The sequence below is a fragment of the Leptidea sinapis genome, chromosome 27, assembly GCF_905404315.1.
Source record: "Leptidea sinapis chromosome 27, ilLepSina1.1, whole genome shotgun sequence".
NCBI classification, from domain to species: domain Eukaryota; kingdom Metazoa; phylum Arthropoda; class Insecta; order Lepidoptera; family Pieridae; genus Leptidea; species Leptidea sinapis.
Window position 1 is genome coordinate 1,415,456 of NC_066291.1, and position 20,856 is coordinate 1,436,311.

General features: G+C 35.4%; 1 protein-coding gene across 2 annotated transcripts in view; it reads right to left on the reverse strand.

The window, feature by feature from the left end:
• The window catches only part of LOC126972802 (TWiK family of potassium channels protein 7-like), a 176,241-nt gene that overhangs the window by 147,161 nt on the left and 8,224 nt on the right, over nucleotides 1-20,856 (reverse strand). The window contains exon 1 of one of the 2 annotated variants that reach the window (XM_050819867.1): nucleotides 12,773-13,179. The exons of the other annotated variant lie outside the window; for it this stretch is intronic. Within the exon in view, the coding sequence (XP_050675824.1) occupies nucleotides 12,773-13,007 (235 nt within the window). The 5' untranslated portion in view covers nucleotides 13,008-13,179. Of the gene's footprint in view, nucleotides 1-12,772; nucleotides 13,180-20,856 lie in introns of those variants that run through there. 2 annotated transcript variants of the gene reach the window in all.

Sequence of the window (20,856 nt, forward strand, 5' to 3'; positions counted from 1 at the left end):
CACTCAGAGGCGTACCTTTTAGAGACGCGATATTTTCGCCAGTATTTTATAATGTGAATGTCGAGACTTCTGAATTCACGGCTATAATTCCATCTCTGTTTTAATGTTTTCAATGTAGGATGCGTTGTTAATGTTGACGAAATTCTTTATCTTGTGTAAATTTTTAAAATATCTGAATAATTTAAATCAGATGAATTTGAGCACCTTTTTTTGAAGTCCCTTCATAAAACTATAGAAATATTATAAGGAGATAAAATGTTTTGTTTGAATGAGAGTATTGGGACATCCCAGGAACAGCTATCGACATTTAAAGCAATCTTAAAGTAATACACCCGGCCTGTTTTCATCGGTTGTCCAGCAGCAAGAAGCTCTAGGTGTTTATCAAAAATATCAACTATTGCTTCGTCTAGAATAATAATACACACGAGTGGTATATTCTATTGGTAACATCAAAGATACTTTCGAGAATACAAATTTCCCCACACCGACGATGTGAACAGATACGTTCATTCATTTGTGTTCCCGACACCACTTCACTCTGTCATATAGTGTTTTATAGATATTACTATAGCAAACCAATTTTTTTTTTTTGGATTTAGATTTCAATATTACTTCCTATAGTTTCTTTATAACTATGTTAAGCACTTAGATAATTTATATGTCTAGATAGATCCTCTTGCTGTTAGACAACCAATGAAAATAGGCCAATATTTAACTTAAGTGTGACAAGCTACGTCTTACACTGGTTATGGTTAAGTTAAGTTAAGGAAACGAGCGCAATTGCTATGCCGCTCAGGATTTAGGGTTCAATCAAGAATCCTTTACGTTTCTACAATCATGGCAGGGCGTATATCTTACCAACAGATGAATATTCATCTAATCTCATTATTTTTCCTTGAGTAGTTAAATAATACTCATAGATTAATTACCACTTTTGTAATTTTGTTTTGTTGAGACAATATAAACTTATTTTGTCTAAAACGGCTTTACAAACTCAGTTTGAGACTGGACATCACCGGAACTCATTGCACTCACCCATATTATGGACCAACGAATGGTCCGAAACTAGTCGGTACCAACTCCGATAAACCGTGATTGGGTAGTAGTAATAGTAAAGATTGATAATATCGTTTTCTTGTAATGGGGCAGTTCAGCATCAATTTAGTCCCTTGTACAATTAAAAAAACCAAAGTTTATGTTCAGAGTTCCGCAGTGAAATGCAGATGGTATTTTCCATTACAATCTTAGGTTTTCATTTATATAGTGACAACAGAATGGAATTACTGCTGCTCACAGAACGAGCGTCCCAACTCTTGTTCCAGATCCCTAATTGCTGCCACGGTAATGACTTCCCCAATTTTCGTCGACGCAGCCTCTCATTTTTGCATTGTTTGCATTTGCTTATAATTCTTGAATTGAAAGGATTTTTCAAAAACAAATTCATTTTGAGTTAGTATTTTCATTTATCTTGTGTTCTTTATATATTATTATAAATTGTTTGTTTAGTTGAGTTCTAAAATATTATGTTCAATATACTGTTGAATTAATAGTGTTCGTTTTAGTATTCCATTTCTGTTAAGAGGGCCCTTCTCAGTCCTGCCTATCGTAACGCGAACATGTTCTAAAATAATGTTGTTACATCCAATGCAACGCATTCCGCCTGTTGACGACAAGTAAGTGAAAGCGATAACACTGAATGAAAAATAATGTGCATAAATTCTATAAAACTCTTTCCCGGAAATACGAGTTATTGACTAATCCTTACGAATTTGTGAAATAAATGTTATTCATACAGAATCTACATTACATGTGGAGAGTTTTTTTATTTTTTTTTACTATTACAATTTATGAGTACTACGGCAGTAATGAACGGCCAAAGTTAAGGTAAATTTTGTGCATGGAAGTTTTGCACAAAATTTTTTATCTTCTATTCCAATAGAAACCTGGTTCAAATGCACAAGAAACCCATCTTTAAATTTTTTTTTAAGGATAAATGATTTAAAACGCCATAATCTCGTACGAGCGTTTGTATGAGAAATATGACGGATTGGTTAATAAAAAAAAATATAATTTTTTCGTCTTTGGCACAAAGACTTTTTATCGGTCATAAAAAATTGATATTTCTAAAGGACAAAAATTTGATACAGCCTACTGATAGAGAGTTATAGGATGATGCTGCTGCACGGAGCAGAGTAGATACCTCAGTGTACAGTAGTTTTGCCCTGTGATTCCCCGGGGCGTAAACAGAATAGGGCAGTCCCAGGGCCAAGGGTGTCGTAAGAGACGACTACGGGCTTATTGAAAGTGGGAGAGTCACGCTGCCGTCTTATGACGCCAGCACAATCGGGCCAGACTCGTCCGGGTTACTTACCACTCTCGCACAGAATACCGGCGTGAAGTAGCGGCCTAGTGCCGCTATGTTTCGCATAGGTTAGTGTCGAGGACCGGAGCTCCATGCCTGAAGTACAGTTCCGACAGAAGACTGTTAGGCGAGCTCTGTTTTCGTTGGACGTCAGGAAGTCGAGCGGGCCGGATGGCATTTCTCCAATCGTGCTTAGAACTTGTGCCCCTGAGTTGACGCCGGTGCTAACACGTTTATTCCGGCACTCTTATTCAAAAGGCGTAGTCCCTGATTCATGGAAGTCAGCACTTGTCCATCCGATCCCAAAAAAAGGAGACAGTTCGGATCCGGCAAACTACAGGCCTATTGCTATTACCTCCCTACTCTCCAAAATCATGGAGAGCATAATTAACCGCCAGCTCTTGGTATGTATACCTTGAAGGTCACCAGTTGATCAACGACCAGCAGTACGGCTTTCGCCATGGTCGGTCGACTGGCGATCTTCTGGTATACCTAACACATAGATGGGCGGCGGCTATTGAAAGCAAGGGGGAAGGCCTAGCAGTTGGTCTGGATATAGCGAAGGCCTTAGATCGTGTATGGCTCAAGGCGCTCCTTGCAAAACTTCCATCATTTGGGCTTCCCGAGAGCTTATGCAAATGGACCTCCAGCTTCCTCACTGGGCGCAGCATACAGGTCGTTGTCGACGGACATTGCTCGAATCCCAAGCCCGTGAACGCTGGAGTGCCCCAAGGCTGTGTGCTATCTCCCACGCTGTTTCTTCTGCATATCAATGATATGTTGGACACCGCCAACATGCATTGCTATGCAGACGACAGCACTGGTGATGCCGTATACACGGGCCATGCAGGTCTCTCTCGGGAAAACGTCGAGCAGTGCCGGGAGAAACTTGTGTCTTCTATCGAGTCCTCTCTCGAGAAGGTCGCGGAATGGGGTAAGTTGAACCTTGTCCAATTTAACCCCCAGAAGACTCAAGTTTGCGCGTTTACCACTAAGAAAACCCCATTTGCCGTATCACCGCTCTTCGAGAACACTTCCCTTAAAGCCTCGCCTAGTATCGGAATACTGGGTCTCGAAATCTCGAGCGATTGCCAATTCCGTCGCCATCCGGAGGGCAAAGCCAAATTGGCTTCGAAGAAACTGGACGTCATAAATAGAGCACGGCAATACTTCAAGACGGCCCATTTTCTAGCGCTCTACAAAGCGCAGGTCCGGCCTCACATGGAGTATTGCTGTCATCTCTGGTCTGGCGCACCCCAGTATCAGCTCGATCCATTTGACCGCGTGCAACGCAGAGCAGCTCGAATTGTCGGGGACCTAGCGCTCTGTGAACGGCTGGATCACTTGGCGTTGCGTAGAGACGTAGCTTCATTGTGTGTCTTCTACCGCATTTATCACGGGGAGTGTTCCGAAGAACTGTTCAACCTGATTCCTGCCGCCGAATTTCACCTTCGCACGACACGCCACAAGTTACGATATCATCCCCACCATCTGGATGTGTGGCGGTCTTCCACAGTGCGGTTTTCAAGGAGCTTTCTTCCTCGCACTACGAAGCTGTGGAATGAGCTTCCTTGTGCGGTGTTTCCGGGACGATACGACATGGGTACCTTCAAAAAAAGCGCGTACACCATCCTTAAAGGCCGGCAACGCTCTTGTGATTCCTCTGGTGTTGCAAGAGAATGTGGGCGGCGGTGATCACTTAACACCAGCTGACCTGTACGCTCGTTTGTCCTCCTATTCCATAAAAAAAATAGATAAACGTAGTTGTGTTCCATTAGTTAGTTTTCTAGAACGGAATAATACAGAGAAATGAAAAATTATTTATAATCAATAGAAAAAATCCTTATTTTCCATTCTATCAATTTCTACTTAAATTACCATAAAGCCTTGTAAGTACAGGAAATTACTTTCGTCACAAACGTGTGATTAAGCATTTTGTATTACAACACACGTAATCAAACAACTATTTTCAATTAGTTTATTTTTATATCCTGACTGATAAATACTGACTATAAAACTGAAATTGTTGCGCTATCTACTTAAATTCCATTTAAATGGCAAATCATAAGGCTAAATTATAATTAGCGTTATTATTATATTGAAATATCATCGCAAATACTAAATAGAATGAATTTCAATAGCTTATTCTACTCTATTATTTACATGGTGTCTTATGTCAGTGTTTGACCAGAGATTATATTAAATTTATTACATACCCATGATATTATACTTTAAATACGTTAATAGTTATTAATGCAACTGTTGTGTAATGAGGGGTATTAAAACACGAATGTGGGTTTATCACACGAGGCGAAGCAGAGTGTGATAATAGTATCACATGATTTAATACCTAATTATCAACAGTTACATACGAGTACAAGACTTTATCTACACCCATAATATGAATGTAAAAGATTCTGAAACAGTTACCATACTGCTAACATTAAAAAAGCCACTTTAGTATGGTTACTAAACTGGCTTTTTTAATGTGTAATTTATGTAGTTGAATGATGTAATGGTTTTCATCATTCAAACGAGTGCTGATATATAATAATAGCTTACTGATGTAGAATTTTTTATAGAGGATTTAAAGCATGGGTGTATATAAAATTTATTACATACCCATGGTATTACACTTAAAGTACGTTAAATAACTGTAAGTAAATAACCAAAAAATTTGCCCAGGCTTGCGTGGCTACTTGTAGAACATTATATGTTTACGGAAAGGAGAACAAACGAGCGTACGAGTCATCTGATGCTAAGTGATGTAATATAATTTTAATTACTTACTATGCCACACCTTAATAGACCTTTTAGATTAAAAAAAATAGTACTATTCAAAATAAACATGCACATCCAGTTACAGTTTTCAGCAGTCAGTTTATGAGTAAAATGATTATAAATATTTTTTTTATGTAATAGGAGGACAAACGAGCGTACGGGTCACCTGGTGCTAAATGATCACCGCCGCCCACATTCCCTTGCATCACCAGAGGTATCACAAGAGCGTTGCCGGCCCTTAAGGAAGGTGTACGCGCTTTTTTTGAAGGTACCCATGTCGTAACGTCCCGGAAACACCGCACAAGGAAGCTCATTCCACAGCTTCGTAGTACGAGGAAGAAAGCTCCATGAAAACCGCACTGTGGAGGACCGCCACACATCCAGATGGTGGGGATGATATCCTAACTTGTGAGGTGTCGTGCGAAGGTGGAATTCGGCGGCAGGAATCAGGTTAAACAGCTGTTCGGAACACTCCCCGTGATAAATGCGCTAGAAGACTAAGACTCTATTGATAATATTTGCCGCTCTCATATTATGGTGGGGAGGGGGGGGGGAGGGATGGCCTCCTGTCCTCGACACTAATCTATGCGAAACATAGCGGCTCTAAGCCGCCACTTCACGCCGGTATTCTGTGCGAGTGTGGTAATTAACCCGAACGAGTCTGGCCCGATTGTGCTGCCGTCATAAGACGGCAACGTGACTCTCCCACTTCAAGTAATCTTCGTTTCTTCTATTCATTGAAATTCTGTTTGAGTTTTTCATATAAAGTCACTGTACGTTTTAGTATACTTTAAAAACATTGTTTATGAAAACCTGCATACACATTTATATTTGAAAACAAACGACACAGATGCGGATGTCCTCTTTCTGCACTTTTTCACTCTTTGCGATTTTAACATTTTAAAACTTAAAATATTTGTTCATTTTCCGAGAGCAGTTTCATGTTATATTATTTTTGTTTTATATAACATTAACTGTTACTGTTTTATTCGCCAAAGCAACTAAAAGGAGCGATTTATGAATTATCAGTCGATGTATGTTTGTTGCTGCGTAGCGTTCATTCTCAAAAGCAAAGGTTTTAAGGCCGATTTTGATAATTTTATTCTAACGCCAGTCGAATTGTTCTTGCAGCTAACACACAACAGACGGGTACCCATCCCATACCAAACACAACAAATAATTGCATATTATTCAAGTGAAAAATTAAATGTGCCTGAGCCGTTACGCTCGTCTATATAACTCTCCTTGTTTATTGGTACCAGGCGATCATAAGTGAAGTAGAGTAAGTGGTCTGTTAAAAGAGTAAGTTTAGAAAGCAATTACAGCACTGCAAAGGTTTGTATTCAATTACGTTTATGAATATTTGTAAATTGGTTAAACCTTACAATATAATATTTTGAACCTGTGACTTTGACTAAAAATTTGTTAGTTTTTGTTTGTGGATGTAACTTTATTTAAAGAACTTTGTGAATATTAAATAAAAAAAAATGTTGGATTTAGTTAAAATAATTCAGTGAAAAACGAAAGCTAGTTTAACTTCAGTTACAGCATAACGTCTTATAGTTAGTACGAGGAAAACAATTCCTTGAAGATCGCTCTGTTGAGCACATGATCACTTTCATTCATTCATGTCAGCCGCCACAATATAATATCATAAAATTTCGAGACGTTGATATATTTTTTATAATGTAAACTTAGGCTTATGTCGCAATATTTTACAATTTCAACAATTTTCTCTGATAAACCTATTCAGGAACCATATTTAAGTCCATTCTTTTCTTCATTTATTTATGATTACACCAGTTGTTTACTTACAATGTTTTTTCTGTACTTTGCTTTTGTTTCTGTGACGTCTATATTATCCCTTACTGAGGGTTGTTCTAGAAAAATATCAATACTGTCCGATTTATCAAATAGTGACGATATATATTTCTTCAGTAAAGTATTACCCTGGATTGTTGAAAATGTCGATGGTTACAGATTTAAAGTTGACTTCTTTTTCAAACCTCATAAAGATAACCCAAAAAGGTATTGTTCATTGAAACAAGTTAAAAGAACAAATGATCAAGTGAATTTTTTAAAGTGTGACGTGCAAACCAGTAACGATATTGATGTGTGTATTGAAGACGTATTCTTTTTTCACAAAAGAAAATTTACAAAATGTTTTTATACGGAAATTCGATCATTTGAACACAAAGCATCTAAGATGTTTAAGAAAATTCAACCTAAAAAGACGCCTTTGATTATACTTTCGACTAATCAAGCTCTCGTAGGTATATCAGCAATGGAACTGCTAAAGAAAATTTGCAAACAGATTTATGGTAAAAGACAGCCACAAGGATGCTTACGTCCTACGCCACCACCGGAACAAGAAGATACTACCACAACAGAAATAACAGAACCACCCACAACAAGTTATCCTTCATCGACACAAACACCAAGTACCACTATGATACCTTCAACACCACATCAGCCTTCAACAACTGAAATTCCTTCTTCAACTGTAATACCCATAACAACAGTAGTACCATCAACATCAGAACAGCTTCCAACAACCGAAATTCGTTCTTCAACTGTAATACCCATAGCAACAGAAATACCATCAACATCAGAACAGCTTCCAACAACTGAAATTCCTCCTTCAACTGTAATACCCATAGCAACAGTAGTACCATCAACATCAGAACAGCTTCCAACAACTGAAATTCCTCCTTCAACTGTAATACCCATAGCAACAGTAGTACCATCAACATCAGAACAGCTTCCAACAACCGAAATTCGTTCTTCAACTGTGATACCCGTAGCAACAGAAATACCATCAACATCAGAACAGCTTCCAACAACTGAAATTCCTCCTTCAACTGTAATACCCATAGCAACAGAAATACCGCCAACATCAGAACAGCTTCCAACAACTGAAATTCCTTCTTCAACTGTAATACCCATAGCAACAGAAATACCATCAACATCAGAACAGCTTCCAAGAACTGAAATTCCTTATTCAACTGTAATACCCATAGCAACAGAAATAACATCAACATCAGAACAGCTTCCAAGAACTGAAATTCCTTCTTCAACTGTGATACCCGTAGCAACAGAAATACCGTCAACATCAGAACAGCTTCCAACAACTGAAAATCTTTCTTCAACTGTAGCACCCATAGCAACAGAAATACCGTCAACATCAGAACAGCTTCCAACAACTGAAATTCCTTCATCAACTGTTATACCCATAGCAACAGAAATATCGTCAACATCAGAAAATCTTCCAAGAACTGAAATTCCTTCTTCAACTGTAATACCCATAGCAACAGAAATACCATCAACATCAGAACAGCTTCCAAGAACTGAAATTCCTTCTTCAACTGTAATACCCATAGCAACAGAAATACCGTCAACATCAGAACAGCTTCCAACAACTGCTATTATTTCTTCAACTCTAATACCTACAACAACAGTAATAGCATCGACAACACAGCAGCCTCCAATAACTGAAATACATTTTTCAACTTTAATACCTACAACAAAAGAAATACCGTCAACAACTGAACAAACTCCTACTTCTGAGATTCCATCAATTTGAATTCTAACAACAACACAACAGCGTTCAACAACTAAAATTATTTCTTCAAGTGAAACACCTTTAACAACCGGAATATCATCACCAACAGTACAAGCTCCAACAATTACTGAAATACCTTCTGCAACTATAATAGCTATAACTACAGAAATACCATCTACATCACTACAACCTTTCACAATAGAAAATTCTTCAGAATTAGAAGAATTTGCTTCGATAACAGAATTTCGCTGTATTGAACCTGAAATTACTTTACCAGGATAAATAGAATTATTAAACTTCTACAAGGGGACCATTGACAAATCTAAATTTTATTCTTCAATGCACACCATGAAATTATTGCCGCAAATAAATTTTCTTCTACAAGTGTAGAGTATGCTTTTAATTGTCAAAATATAAACTAATTATTCACATCTTGATCTAGCTTTTCTTTCAATTTCCTTCCATTTACTGCATTAGTAGGTATATTTTATACAATTTGTATTCATTTTTCGTTACATTACATAAAACATAATTATTTCCACCAACATTTTGATGATTGACTAATAGTATATTAAATTAGCTATCACTAGACTAGACAATTTTATTCTTGTGATATTTTACATTGAAATTAATAAAATACAAAATACTTACTGATGATAATATGTCTCGTGCCAGATTTTGGCGACTCAACATGTCCTGAGGATGCCTCGTGTAGAGGCGAAACACGTGTCGAATTATTTAAAGACAAATATTGGCGGAAATAACACTAAAGAAAACACATATCATTTGGTTAATATTATGTGATCCCAGTGTCTTCCTTATTTATTGTCGTATTATTTTTACAGTGTTTTACTACGCAACCCGGCATTTTAGTTTCAATTATTAGCAAAGTTTAACAGAACATGTGGCACGCCCACATGGGCGTAGTATTAGTTGCCGCACTTTGCGACTACGCCTGCGGAATCTAGTTGGAGCGCAGCGGAGACCATTCCTTAATCTAAGGAAATATGATTATTTTTCTATCCTTCATGTTAAAGGCTAGCAACACACACAAGATTTTATAAACGATACGTCACTCGAACGGTTGGCTCAGTTAGACAGAGCGCTCGCACGGAACGCGAGAGGTTGCGGGTTCGAGTCCCGCATCGTTCATAAAATCTTGTTTTCAGTTTTATTTGTGTAATTAATCCCAGAAGTCAGGGTTGTCACTTTAAAAACATAACAAATTGTTTAGACAATATTAAAGGCTAGCAAAACATACAAGATTTTATAAACGATACGTCACTCGAACGGTTGGCTCAGTTGGACAGAGCGCTCGCACGGAACGCGAGAGGTTGCGGGTTCGAGTCCCGCATCGTTCATAAAATCTTATTTTCAGTTTTATTTGTGTAATTAATCCCAGAAGTCTGGGTTGTCACTTTAAAAACATAACAAATTGTTTAGACAATATTTTCGCAGAAAAACAGGAGCTAGTTTAATACCCCGTAACGTATATAGCCTCGCTGACTTTCAACCCCCATAAATTGTGTAATAATGAAAATCTCATTACACTGAGATTCGCTGAAAAGATTACAGTTGATTTATACAATAAAAGTGAAGTGTCTTCACCCTACAGTAGATTACGCAGATTAGAAAGGGCTCTTAAATAATAACTCCACTCGCGTCGTTTGCAATCTTACTTAAACGTTTGACGTTTCATTATTTTATTATATTTGCATCACAATAAATTACTAAACCTAGATAGAAACATAATATTTCTTATGCTATTTTTTGCAGAGCATAAATAATAAGGTACATAGTATTTTCTTTGATTACACATTTATTGAAATAAAATACTTCTTAAAAGATTAAAACGCGTGTTATTGTAGCTGCATTTTTACATTAGCGTTTTGCGTTAAAGTAACATTTTTATTATTATTGTGAAACCGATGTTGATAATTCTTTTTTTTATTTGAAACTTCCTATTACAATTTGGTCAAGATCAGACAATGGCATCCATTAGAATTAAATTTGCTATAAGTTTGTGCACGACAAATTTACCAATTTACCAATTAAAGCAACCGACCTCAAAACATAATTCCAAAACAATAGATATATCTATTGTTTTATAAGCACTAAAAAGTATAAAATAATTGCGGATATTATACAATCTAATTAATTAATCCGATTCTAGTTACGATTATTATTTTTGGAGTCGGTGTCAGCCATGGTAGGTTTGTAACTACATGCATAGTTATAGGTGAGATGTGCTTGAGTCGCACGCGCGACGTGTGGAGGCGAGTGGCAAGAAGCGGGTCGCGGCGGGATTATACGGGGTTATTGATAATTCGACGTATTCCCTTTAGAAGCTGATAGGGGTGATTATTTGCGATAATTTGAACCCTCATGCATGATGCAAAAGTGAAACATTTATATTTTATCACGTTTTTTACCTTTTTTTTAAATAAAGTCAAAATTGCATTTAAATTGTTTTTAAAAAGTCAAATTAAACATGTTTTTCTTCTTCATAATAAAAACAATTTAACATTGGTTAGTTATCAATATTAAAACAACAATTATCCATCCAAATTTCCAACTGCGAGACAAAAAACGATATTATTTAGATATTTTTTTCAGTTTTTTTTTTTACTAAAATGCCTGGCAAACAAAATAAACGTTACGATACTTAGCTTGCAGATTATTTTAAAAACAAAACCGTTTTCTTAGCTCAATAACAACTAGAAACATATTTCAAAGAAACTGAAAAAGAATTATGACATAGGAAGCACGCGGGAAATCCGTATTCGAACTTAATGTAAGGTCGTTCATTAAAAATGTAATTAATTGAGATATTATAGTAAAATGCTGCCAGATTTTGTTAGGTGTAATAAATCGTAAGAAATGGCCGCTGAGAGTCGCCGTTTACACAAAACGGGTGAGAATTAATGTTTTGCACGTGACGCCCCGCTGGTCGCTGGGCTTTTATTGTTTAAATTGGAATCAAGGTAACCTCCGTTATTCTGATTCCAATTCAAATTATAGTTAGACACTCATATTACTCTTGTTAGTCAAAGTTTTTCTTCTCCAGACTGCTTACTTCAAACTCCAAACTTTCGACTGGGTGAACCGAGTTGATAATTGTTTTTATTTGAAAGCTGCTGCTTCTCGTGTGGTTCCATTGTAATCTGGTCCAGATCTGACAATGGCATCCATTAGAAAACCATAAAAGTCTTAAATTTGCTATACATACGCACAGCAAAGTGGATGATAAATTTACGAATAACTCAATATCTCGCCAACCGATTTCGATGATTTTGTTTTAATTGAAAAGGATATACTGCAAAGTAGTTTGGTGACAGTTTGGTTAGGTTCTGATTACGGAATACATGATTGAATTGTTAGTAAGTGTACTTCAAATCTACTAAAAATCATAAAATAAAATAATTATTAACAAAAAAACAACCGACTTCAAAAACAATAGATATAATATGCACTAAAAAGTATAAAAATAATAGATCTTTTTATACAATCTAATTCTAGTTACGATTTTTGTAAATATTGGAGTCGGTGTAAATTTTTATGTATATTTTAATCTAAACTAATATAATTAAAAATGAATTTGGTAATTTAAATGCAACAAATGCAACAAGATAAATAATACATCTTGTCGATCTCTTAAAGCTGAGAATTAAAATTGATGATATAATTTAACTTCTCTTATTAAAATTAATTCGTCTTTTGGTCTTCAAAATGTTTCTCGAATCACTGTTGTTTTCATAAGAGAATTATAAATTACAATAGATTTTTGTAATGACAAGGGAAATAGCCATTTACATGAACATTGTTCTTCTTGGAATATTTCAATAGAGATTAAATACAATAGTTTGTGGCTTAGTAAATAACTTATAAAATGATGATAATATTTTGCAACAATTCTAAAATAAATTTTATGTATGTGAAGAACTATATGCACTTTTAAAAATATTATTATGTAATGGATATATTATATATCCTAATTGTATGAAAATGTAATTTGTAAAATTTTCAATTTAAATTGGTGCTATTTAAGTAAATAGTAGAAAACTGACCTGTAATTGCCCATAGCTCTTTCAAGCACTCTTCCCTCGAACGCTGAATAGCTGTTCTCTCCTGCACTTGGGGTCCTGACTCCAGATATTCAAACAACACAGCACCCAAGAGGACGTAAATAACAACTATCACAAGTAAACCGACTTGAGAACAAGCAGCTTTTAAACAGCCCGCAGTAAAACGACGAAGAAAGCTCGTCTTTTCTGGTCCTTCTACAGATATCTCTGACGACATCGTTAAAATATTAATGGCATAAATTTCACTTAAATAGCATAGTTTGTTATGAAGTAGCAACAACACATTTTCAATTATTATTTATATTGATAAAACATTAAGTCACAACTTTTGGATACACTGTCTTTGAAAAGTGAGCAACATCCTCACATGATATTTTTGTCAAAAGTTTGGCTTAATTTCATCATTAATGATCTACATTTCGCAGATATATTTATTTTCATTAAAAAAAAATTATAAGAATACCGAAATAGTGTATATTAATGTCATTTTATAAACTCTGTAAAATTATTATGTTTGATGAAAAGACATTCTTCTTTAGATCCTTACAACATCGCAAACTTGTTGGAAGCAGTAACAGTGTGAACGCACGTCTTTCTAGTGCGGCATATGGTGAAGCACTGAAATGTTTCCGAGCTTTCCATAAAACGAACACGGCGCACCAATGGTTTCCTATTTCTTTCGAGTTCGCAAGTTGTGTGGAAAGCGTTTTCATACAAATTTCTTGTTATAGTGACATCTTGCGGGCGGCGGTTTACTTTTAATTTCCATTCTTATGTTTAAGTTATATTTGCCACAGTCAACAGATGGCGCTGAAACTGTAATTAAGCATTTTATACTTTTGCAAGGTGTAAGCGTTATAACGTGCATATACTACATATAATAGTTTACTTTGAATTTCTTATCTATAACTTTTATTTGCCACAGGCAACAAAAACATCGAAAATGTATTCAGGCATTATAGATTTTTATAATAAAATATTAATATTAAGTAGGCATTGATCTACATTATTATATGTATGTATACCCTTATTGTTCTTATGCTGCCATTCAAAACTAGACGCTGTGTTCAAATGGCAGTTCAGTTTTGCAGGACTGCTGTGTGGGGGTGTCAGACTACGATGCTTAGTTCGCGGAAAACGTTGATCACAGAACCTGTACCTTGGAGTTTAAGAATTGTTTGGCATGAAGACAAAATTCTACTGGATTTAGCATCTCGGTGTCGGTAATTGTATGAGCTGTTTGTATTTTCCTTGTATCTTTTCATGTTAGTGAAAATTATACGTTCATTGGTATAAAATCAGAAAGTCGTAAAACATACGCCATGGAAACACGTTTAGGAGTTAACAAGCCACTCGCATTCAGACTCTTTATGTATACGAGAAATCCCAAAAAAGTAATAAAATGACGGGTGAACGGTAAAGTCGCAGAGTTAGATATATTTTTAAGTACCGATGTAGTTTATTTTAAATATCGTTTTTGGAGCTTTTTCTAAAATACTTCAAATGTAAATAACTGGTGATAAAAATTTGCGGTATTACCTACACTTATATTTCATCTATACAGGGTGGATTTTTGAGAAGGGCGGTGATGGCCAAGTCGGAAACTACGAGACATAGAGGAAAGTCGTGAAACGAGTCGTGACCTCGATTTATAAGAAACCAATAACTGCATATTTAGTTTTTTCAAATTTCTTGAACTTTTGACGGAAATCGACCCGAATGATTTTTCAAAAAAAAAACATTCAATATTATTGGACCAATGGATTCTGTTGCTGATAAGGATCAATTTTTGCAAAGATATCTATTACTAAAAATGAAACAAAATTTCTGAGTTTCTATTTTCAGACGAAGGAAAACTCAACTTCTAAATAAACTTACTGTTAGATATCTTAATTTTTTTTTGATATTCTATCGAGGATAAATCCTGTCATGCATGTCAAATGCAGTAACCATTTTGAGCAACTTATTAGTTAGGTTTAAGTGAGATATAAAAGTAATTAGTAGAAGTTTTCTATTTGATTTCATTTTTAATAATACATATATTTGCAAGGTTTGATCCTTATCAGCAACAGAGTCCATTGGTAATGCAGGATGTTTTTTTTTTGAAACTTCATTCGGGTCGATTTCCGTCATAAATAAAATTTGAAAAACAAAATTTTATGAACGATGCGAGATTCGAACCCACGACCTGCGGCGTTCCGTGCCGGTGCTCTAACCGAGCTAACCGTTCGAGTACCGCCTCGTTATAAAATTCTGTTTGCATTGTTCAAATCTTTTTTCTTCTTTTCTCAATTTTTTTTTCAAATTTTATTGTGTATTAATGCTAGAAGTGAGGGTTATCACTTTAAAAACATAACATATTGTGTATTTATATAGATATAAACTAATGTTTGAAACGAATTTGTTAAAGAATGATTAATAAATATATTAAAATAATTTACGAAAATATTTTACGTCATGTACGTGTTATAGGCCTCCCTTTCAGCCCACTCCCTCAACATAATACATAGGTATACCATTATATAAGTATTTTTCATTCAATTTGTTGTTTCAATTATAATTCATATTACTTTTTAAAAGCATCTCTTTGTCTATATTTTACTCGCTCATTCTATTTAAACACTTAATACACGAAACGGACAAGCCAGCTATAAAGCCTGCACAAAGGAGCACATTTATGTTTTGGCCGCCAGTTTAACATTCTTCAGGCTAATTAGCACGCGATACCGCCCTCTACCACGTTTTAAGTACCGTCATTTATAACACGACAATTATAGTGTTTTTTTTTTAAATCCCTGCCTTAAATTAAAGGGACATAAATATTTGGCAAATTCATTCTATCAATACTATTTTTTAACTACACAATAAGATTTAGCAACTCTTGAGACTAGTTATTTATGGCCTGTCATACAGTCTAACCACAGAACAGTTTAAAGAGATTACAATGATTGTATGGGCGGGGATGGCGCGCCGCGAATATGATCAACGGATCTTATTCAACGAAATTAGCTTCACCGGCTGCCAGTCGCACTCTTATTGTGATAACGCATGAAACTCCACGGAAATTATGAGTTTTGGCGTCTTGCACTATAATAACGTGCCGAAATAGAAGCCTGGTGTGTACAGTAGCCCGAAAAGGAAGTTTCTTTTCATCGGTAAGTTCAAAACCTCCAAATACAAGAGATATTTGTAATAATCAAATATAACAGCTTGAATCCATGCGTATCGATAGGGTTGTACCTCTTTGTAAACAATGTCGACATTAAGTATGGTTACCCTTTGTAAATGGTTATACACGGAATAGATAAAAGGCCCGAAAAGCGTAACTGTCGCGGCGTCACTATGATTAAACAATCATACTTAAACTGTTTCATTCGGTCACCGCTTGTAGTTTTTTAATGCTTGTGGTTCATGCTTAGAGTACGTCAGGAACGTAGTTACGATGAATAGTATTATAATGCCGTGTTGTGCTATTATTGCATGTAAGACACAAAATTCAGACTTCGAGAATCGACCGAGGAGGTATATCTTTTCATCAGTAAGCTAAAAATAACAATTAATATCTCATATAGCAATGTTTACAAAATTTTAATTACTTCTCAACTCTCAAAACACTAGATAATCCTTTGACAGAAACCTAACGAAGATCTGGATGTATTGATTTTAATGTGCCGTAGGTGATGAACATTTCTGTGAAACATTAATACTTTCTGAGGTTCTTATATTTATGCCATTTTACAAAGTAAATCAAAACAGATGGCTTCGAATAGACGAGAATATAAGTTTAATGTTGCTATAGACAGAGGAGAACTTTTATATCTGTCAAAGGATTCGAATCTGTCTTAAAAATTTATACAGATAAGCTTCAAAATATAAATAAAAATATATCGTTGTAAAAATACGCACCACTTTGTAGGAACTGAAATATTTAAAGATTTAATTAATCATCAGAGTGGACAGTATCAAATGGCAAACAATGTGACTTACTTAAGCAATTATTGAAAAGTATCCTAACGTACTGTTGCAGTTAATAGTAAAATGTTCTATAATAATAACAATAATATAAATATTTAAATATTAAAATCAGGCCGTACAGCCATCATCAGCAATTGGCAATCGCTCGAAATTCGAGAGATTTAAGAATACATTAAAAACCCGAGTAGTTAAATTAACAGAATCTATTTTTATAATTCTGAAATGCCTATGGGACCCTACACATGGGACAGTATAATTTTTTTTAAAGTTATGGTACCAGGCAATCATATTTGAAGAAGAGATTGTCTTATGTATACGCGATTAGTAATACGTCATGCGCACGACGTATTACTACATAGACACCAGGTGAACATAAATATGGGAGCGGTAATAGTAATGTCTTTCTCATAGCGGTTGTCGGTCATGTGTCATTCTAGCAACATGCACCAGGACTTCATATTATGCAGTTTAGAGGTTTAATGTAAATTTTGTATCGGATACAGCGATTCCGTTGACATGTGAATTGCACACATGTTTTTATTTATATCCTCATGAAGTGATATTTGACACTTATTAAAAGACATCACTGTGAGCGAAGCTGCGGGTAAAAACTAGTTTGGATAAGTTGAAATGCCCATCAAATCGATGTTTAGTAGCTGGCAACAATTCTAAAACGGCCATTTGGTCTCGATCTGTTCAATGATTGCAATCGGACTAATCATATTTTGTGGATCGGAATAGATTTTCAGCCGATGGCAGTGCAACCGCTCTTAGATTCGATTTCGATTGGTTTTATAATTATAAAACGTGACATCTCATATTCAATATAGGGCTGTGTACCTTTCAAAATTAAAACCCCACTTTTTTGAAGTAAAAACTTGTCTGGATGCGCTGAGCACTTTATTTTATAGGTATTTAAAGGCTGAGCTGTTAGTTATGTAACGTACATTTGGGTAACGTCCGCTCGAGCTAACAAAGGCAGCGCAATCAGTTCAAAATTAACCAAAGTAATTTATACACCGTTAAAATTACAGAATTAGTATATACTTGCATACAGAATACCTGACAGCCCGATAAGACGTAACCAATTGTATTTTGTCAATATGTGCGTTAGATAGTGGTTTCATATTGAAATTCTAAGAAGCTAATGTCAAGAGTGGCTGACTGTTTACGCCTTGTCAATCAAAATCTGTTACAGTCACAATAAATTCGCTTTCCTTTTCTATCTTGCTGAATCTCCGTTAGAGATGTAATTCTCTTGCGCTTTGTTGATCTATACGCTAGTATTATGTATGTCTAAGATAGAAATTATGTATAGTTTATCTATTTTAAATATTTTTACTATATGAAGAAAACATACAAAAATGGGTTGCAATCCGGGAGTGCCGGCAGAAGTGAAAACTTGAACATTAACGTTGTGCATTTTTTAATATTTTGGAATGGTTAGGGAATAATTTCGCAATTTTTTTATTTATCTTATTATATTTTTTAACTTTACTAGCATTGATGTGGTTAGATACAATATTCATTTATCGTGCTATCGGACACAAAAATGTCAATTTGTATTACATAAAAAAATTGACACTGCAGGACTATTACAATTATTTTACATAAAAAAGTTTATCTCTCAGAAAAATCAACTTTCACCTATAATTTCAACGACTTTCGAAATTTCGACCAGACCACGAGTCTTGGCGCGAACTTAACATTTTACCCATACATACGCATCCCAAGAAAAGTGCTCAACGCCTCTAAAGAAGTTTTCACTTCAAAAAATCAACTTTCACCCATAATTTCAACGACTGATTGACGAATTTTCGATCAGGTCACGGTCTCCTGATGCGAGTTTAACATTTTTACCGCAAATAAGTTTTCAGTACAAAAAGATTAAATTTAAAAAATGGCTCTGTCGTAAATCCTATTACTCCACAAATGAATATCTAAGTGATCGGACAGCCTGGGACTAGATTATGATTATTTTATAGCAATAGCAATGACAGTACAATATTGTATATTTTTATTAAAATAGAGCGCAAATAAAGAATGCTGGGAGAGTTTCTTGCGCCGCTTCTTCTCTCTCAGCGCGCATTTGTTTCCGATGCGGTAGTAGTATACTAGATACTACTACCGCTTATATTAGAAATGACATCAAAAAGAATTCCAAAGGAATCAATTTTGAGAAAATAAATGCCTTTATGCCTTTAATTACTAGTTTTTCGTATTATTAATAATTGGGGGAAGAAAGACGAGCATGGAGAATTCTAGGGAAAATTAAAATAGTGAATAAGAATTTAATACATAAAAACTTTCGAAATCTATCCATGTTTTACATGGCACGGCCACTCAAGCTTTATACTTTAACACTGAGCATAATTCAGAACCTTTAGGGGATACCTACTTTGCGTTGAACTAGAATCATGTAGGTAATTTGGAGAGTAACAAGGTCTTAAAGTTCACTGTACACTCTCAAATTACATGGGAAAAATGTATATGCTGCCACTGTTAGACAAAGGCTTCCAGAAATAATCCACGACGAACGGTCGTGCGCTGCCGTCATTCTACTCCGGCGATCTTGACCAGATCTGTCCATCTTGTGGGGGCCTACGAACACTGCGTCTTCCGGTAGCCTTCTAGAGATTACGGGACTCCTTTTGCCACGGTCTAGTGATACTTTCCTGGCGTCCTGACATTATTATGACATTAAAAATATCTCTAATCCACGGTGAAATAAGTTTATATTCATCAAAACAAAAATGCTTTTAGTAATTTTATATATTGAGTATTACCGCAGAACTATGAATGATAAAAGAGCTTCTTCAATTTCCGATGTTGACACATTAATATATAATATTAATAAACTTTACAATCTGCAACTGATTAAACGCGATCCATCAACTCGAAATTTTATAATTAAATTGAGTTTTACGATGAACGCTACGTCGCACCCCTTATTATGGATGCATTTTGTTAGTAATAAAAATAGTAGTAGAGTAAATACTTGCCTTTCTCTCCTATCCATTTCCAGCGAAGAAAATAGAAGCAGGTCCCACTGTACGAAATTTGGTAAAAAAATTCCTTGGTATCTAAGCTATACTCCTAATTGAGTTTTTTTTTATGGAAATAAGGGACGAGACTAGCAGGACGTTCAGCTGATGGTTATTCATACGCCCAGCCCATTACAATGGAGTGCCGCCCAAGATTCTTGAAAAATCCCAAAAATTAACGTCACCTTGAGACTTAAGATGTTAAGTCTCATTTGCCTAGTAATTTCACTAGCTACAACGCCCTTCAGACCGAAACACAGTAATGCTTACATATTACTCCTTCACGGCAGAAATAGGCGCCGTTGTGGTAAACATAATCTAGCCTGCATCCTGTGCAAAGGAGCCTCCAACTGTTCCAAAGGAGCCTCCCACTGATGCAAAGGAGCCTCCCACTGGTCTGGACTGGACCTGGACTTACAGGGAAGAAAAACCCCTTTTCAGATTCATAAAGGACCTAAATTTATTCTTATTCGTGCTATTCAGAAATCAGAAGATGAAACTATGAATACTTACGTAAGCCAACCTAAGAGTGATCCTTCAAAAGATTTCTCTCTATTGAAAACGGGTAAACATCTTAATAAGCCAGTTTCCTTTATAGGAGGAGAGTTTACAATAACGTAAATAAAATAATTCCTCCTATCAAGGAAATTGATTATTATAAAGTAACGGTCATATTATATCACATTGGCACTTAGTGAATTTGCTAGAAACTGTCATAACCATAATGTTTATGTTATTTTTTATACCAGGAACAGACATTAACTAAGTAGAGTTCGTAAGTCTTTTGTGGGGTATATATTATGTTTTTACAACAAGATCCCAGAAAATGTTTGAATAAATGTATAATACGAAATCCAAAAAAATTGTGAAATACGTGTGTGTGGTAAACGTGACTGTAACAAAAATGAATTCCAGATTGGAAATGGAGCGACCGCCCTCAGGCTATTAAATAATAAGTTTTATGTAAAAATATAACATTGTAACCATATTTTTTTGAAAAAAAAGGAAGCCCGCTGAGTTTTTGCGCCCATTCTGCTCAGGTCTGTG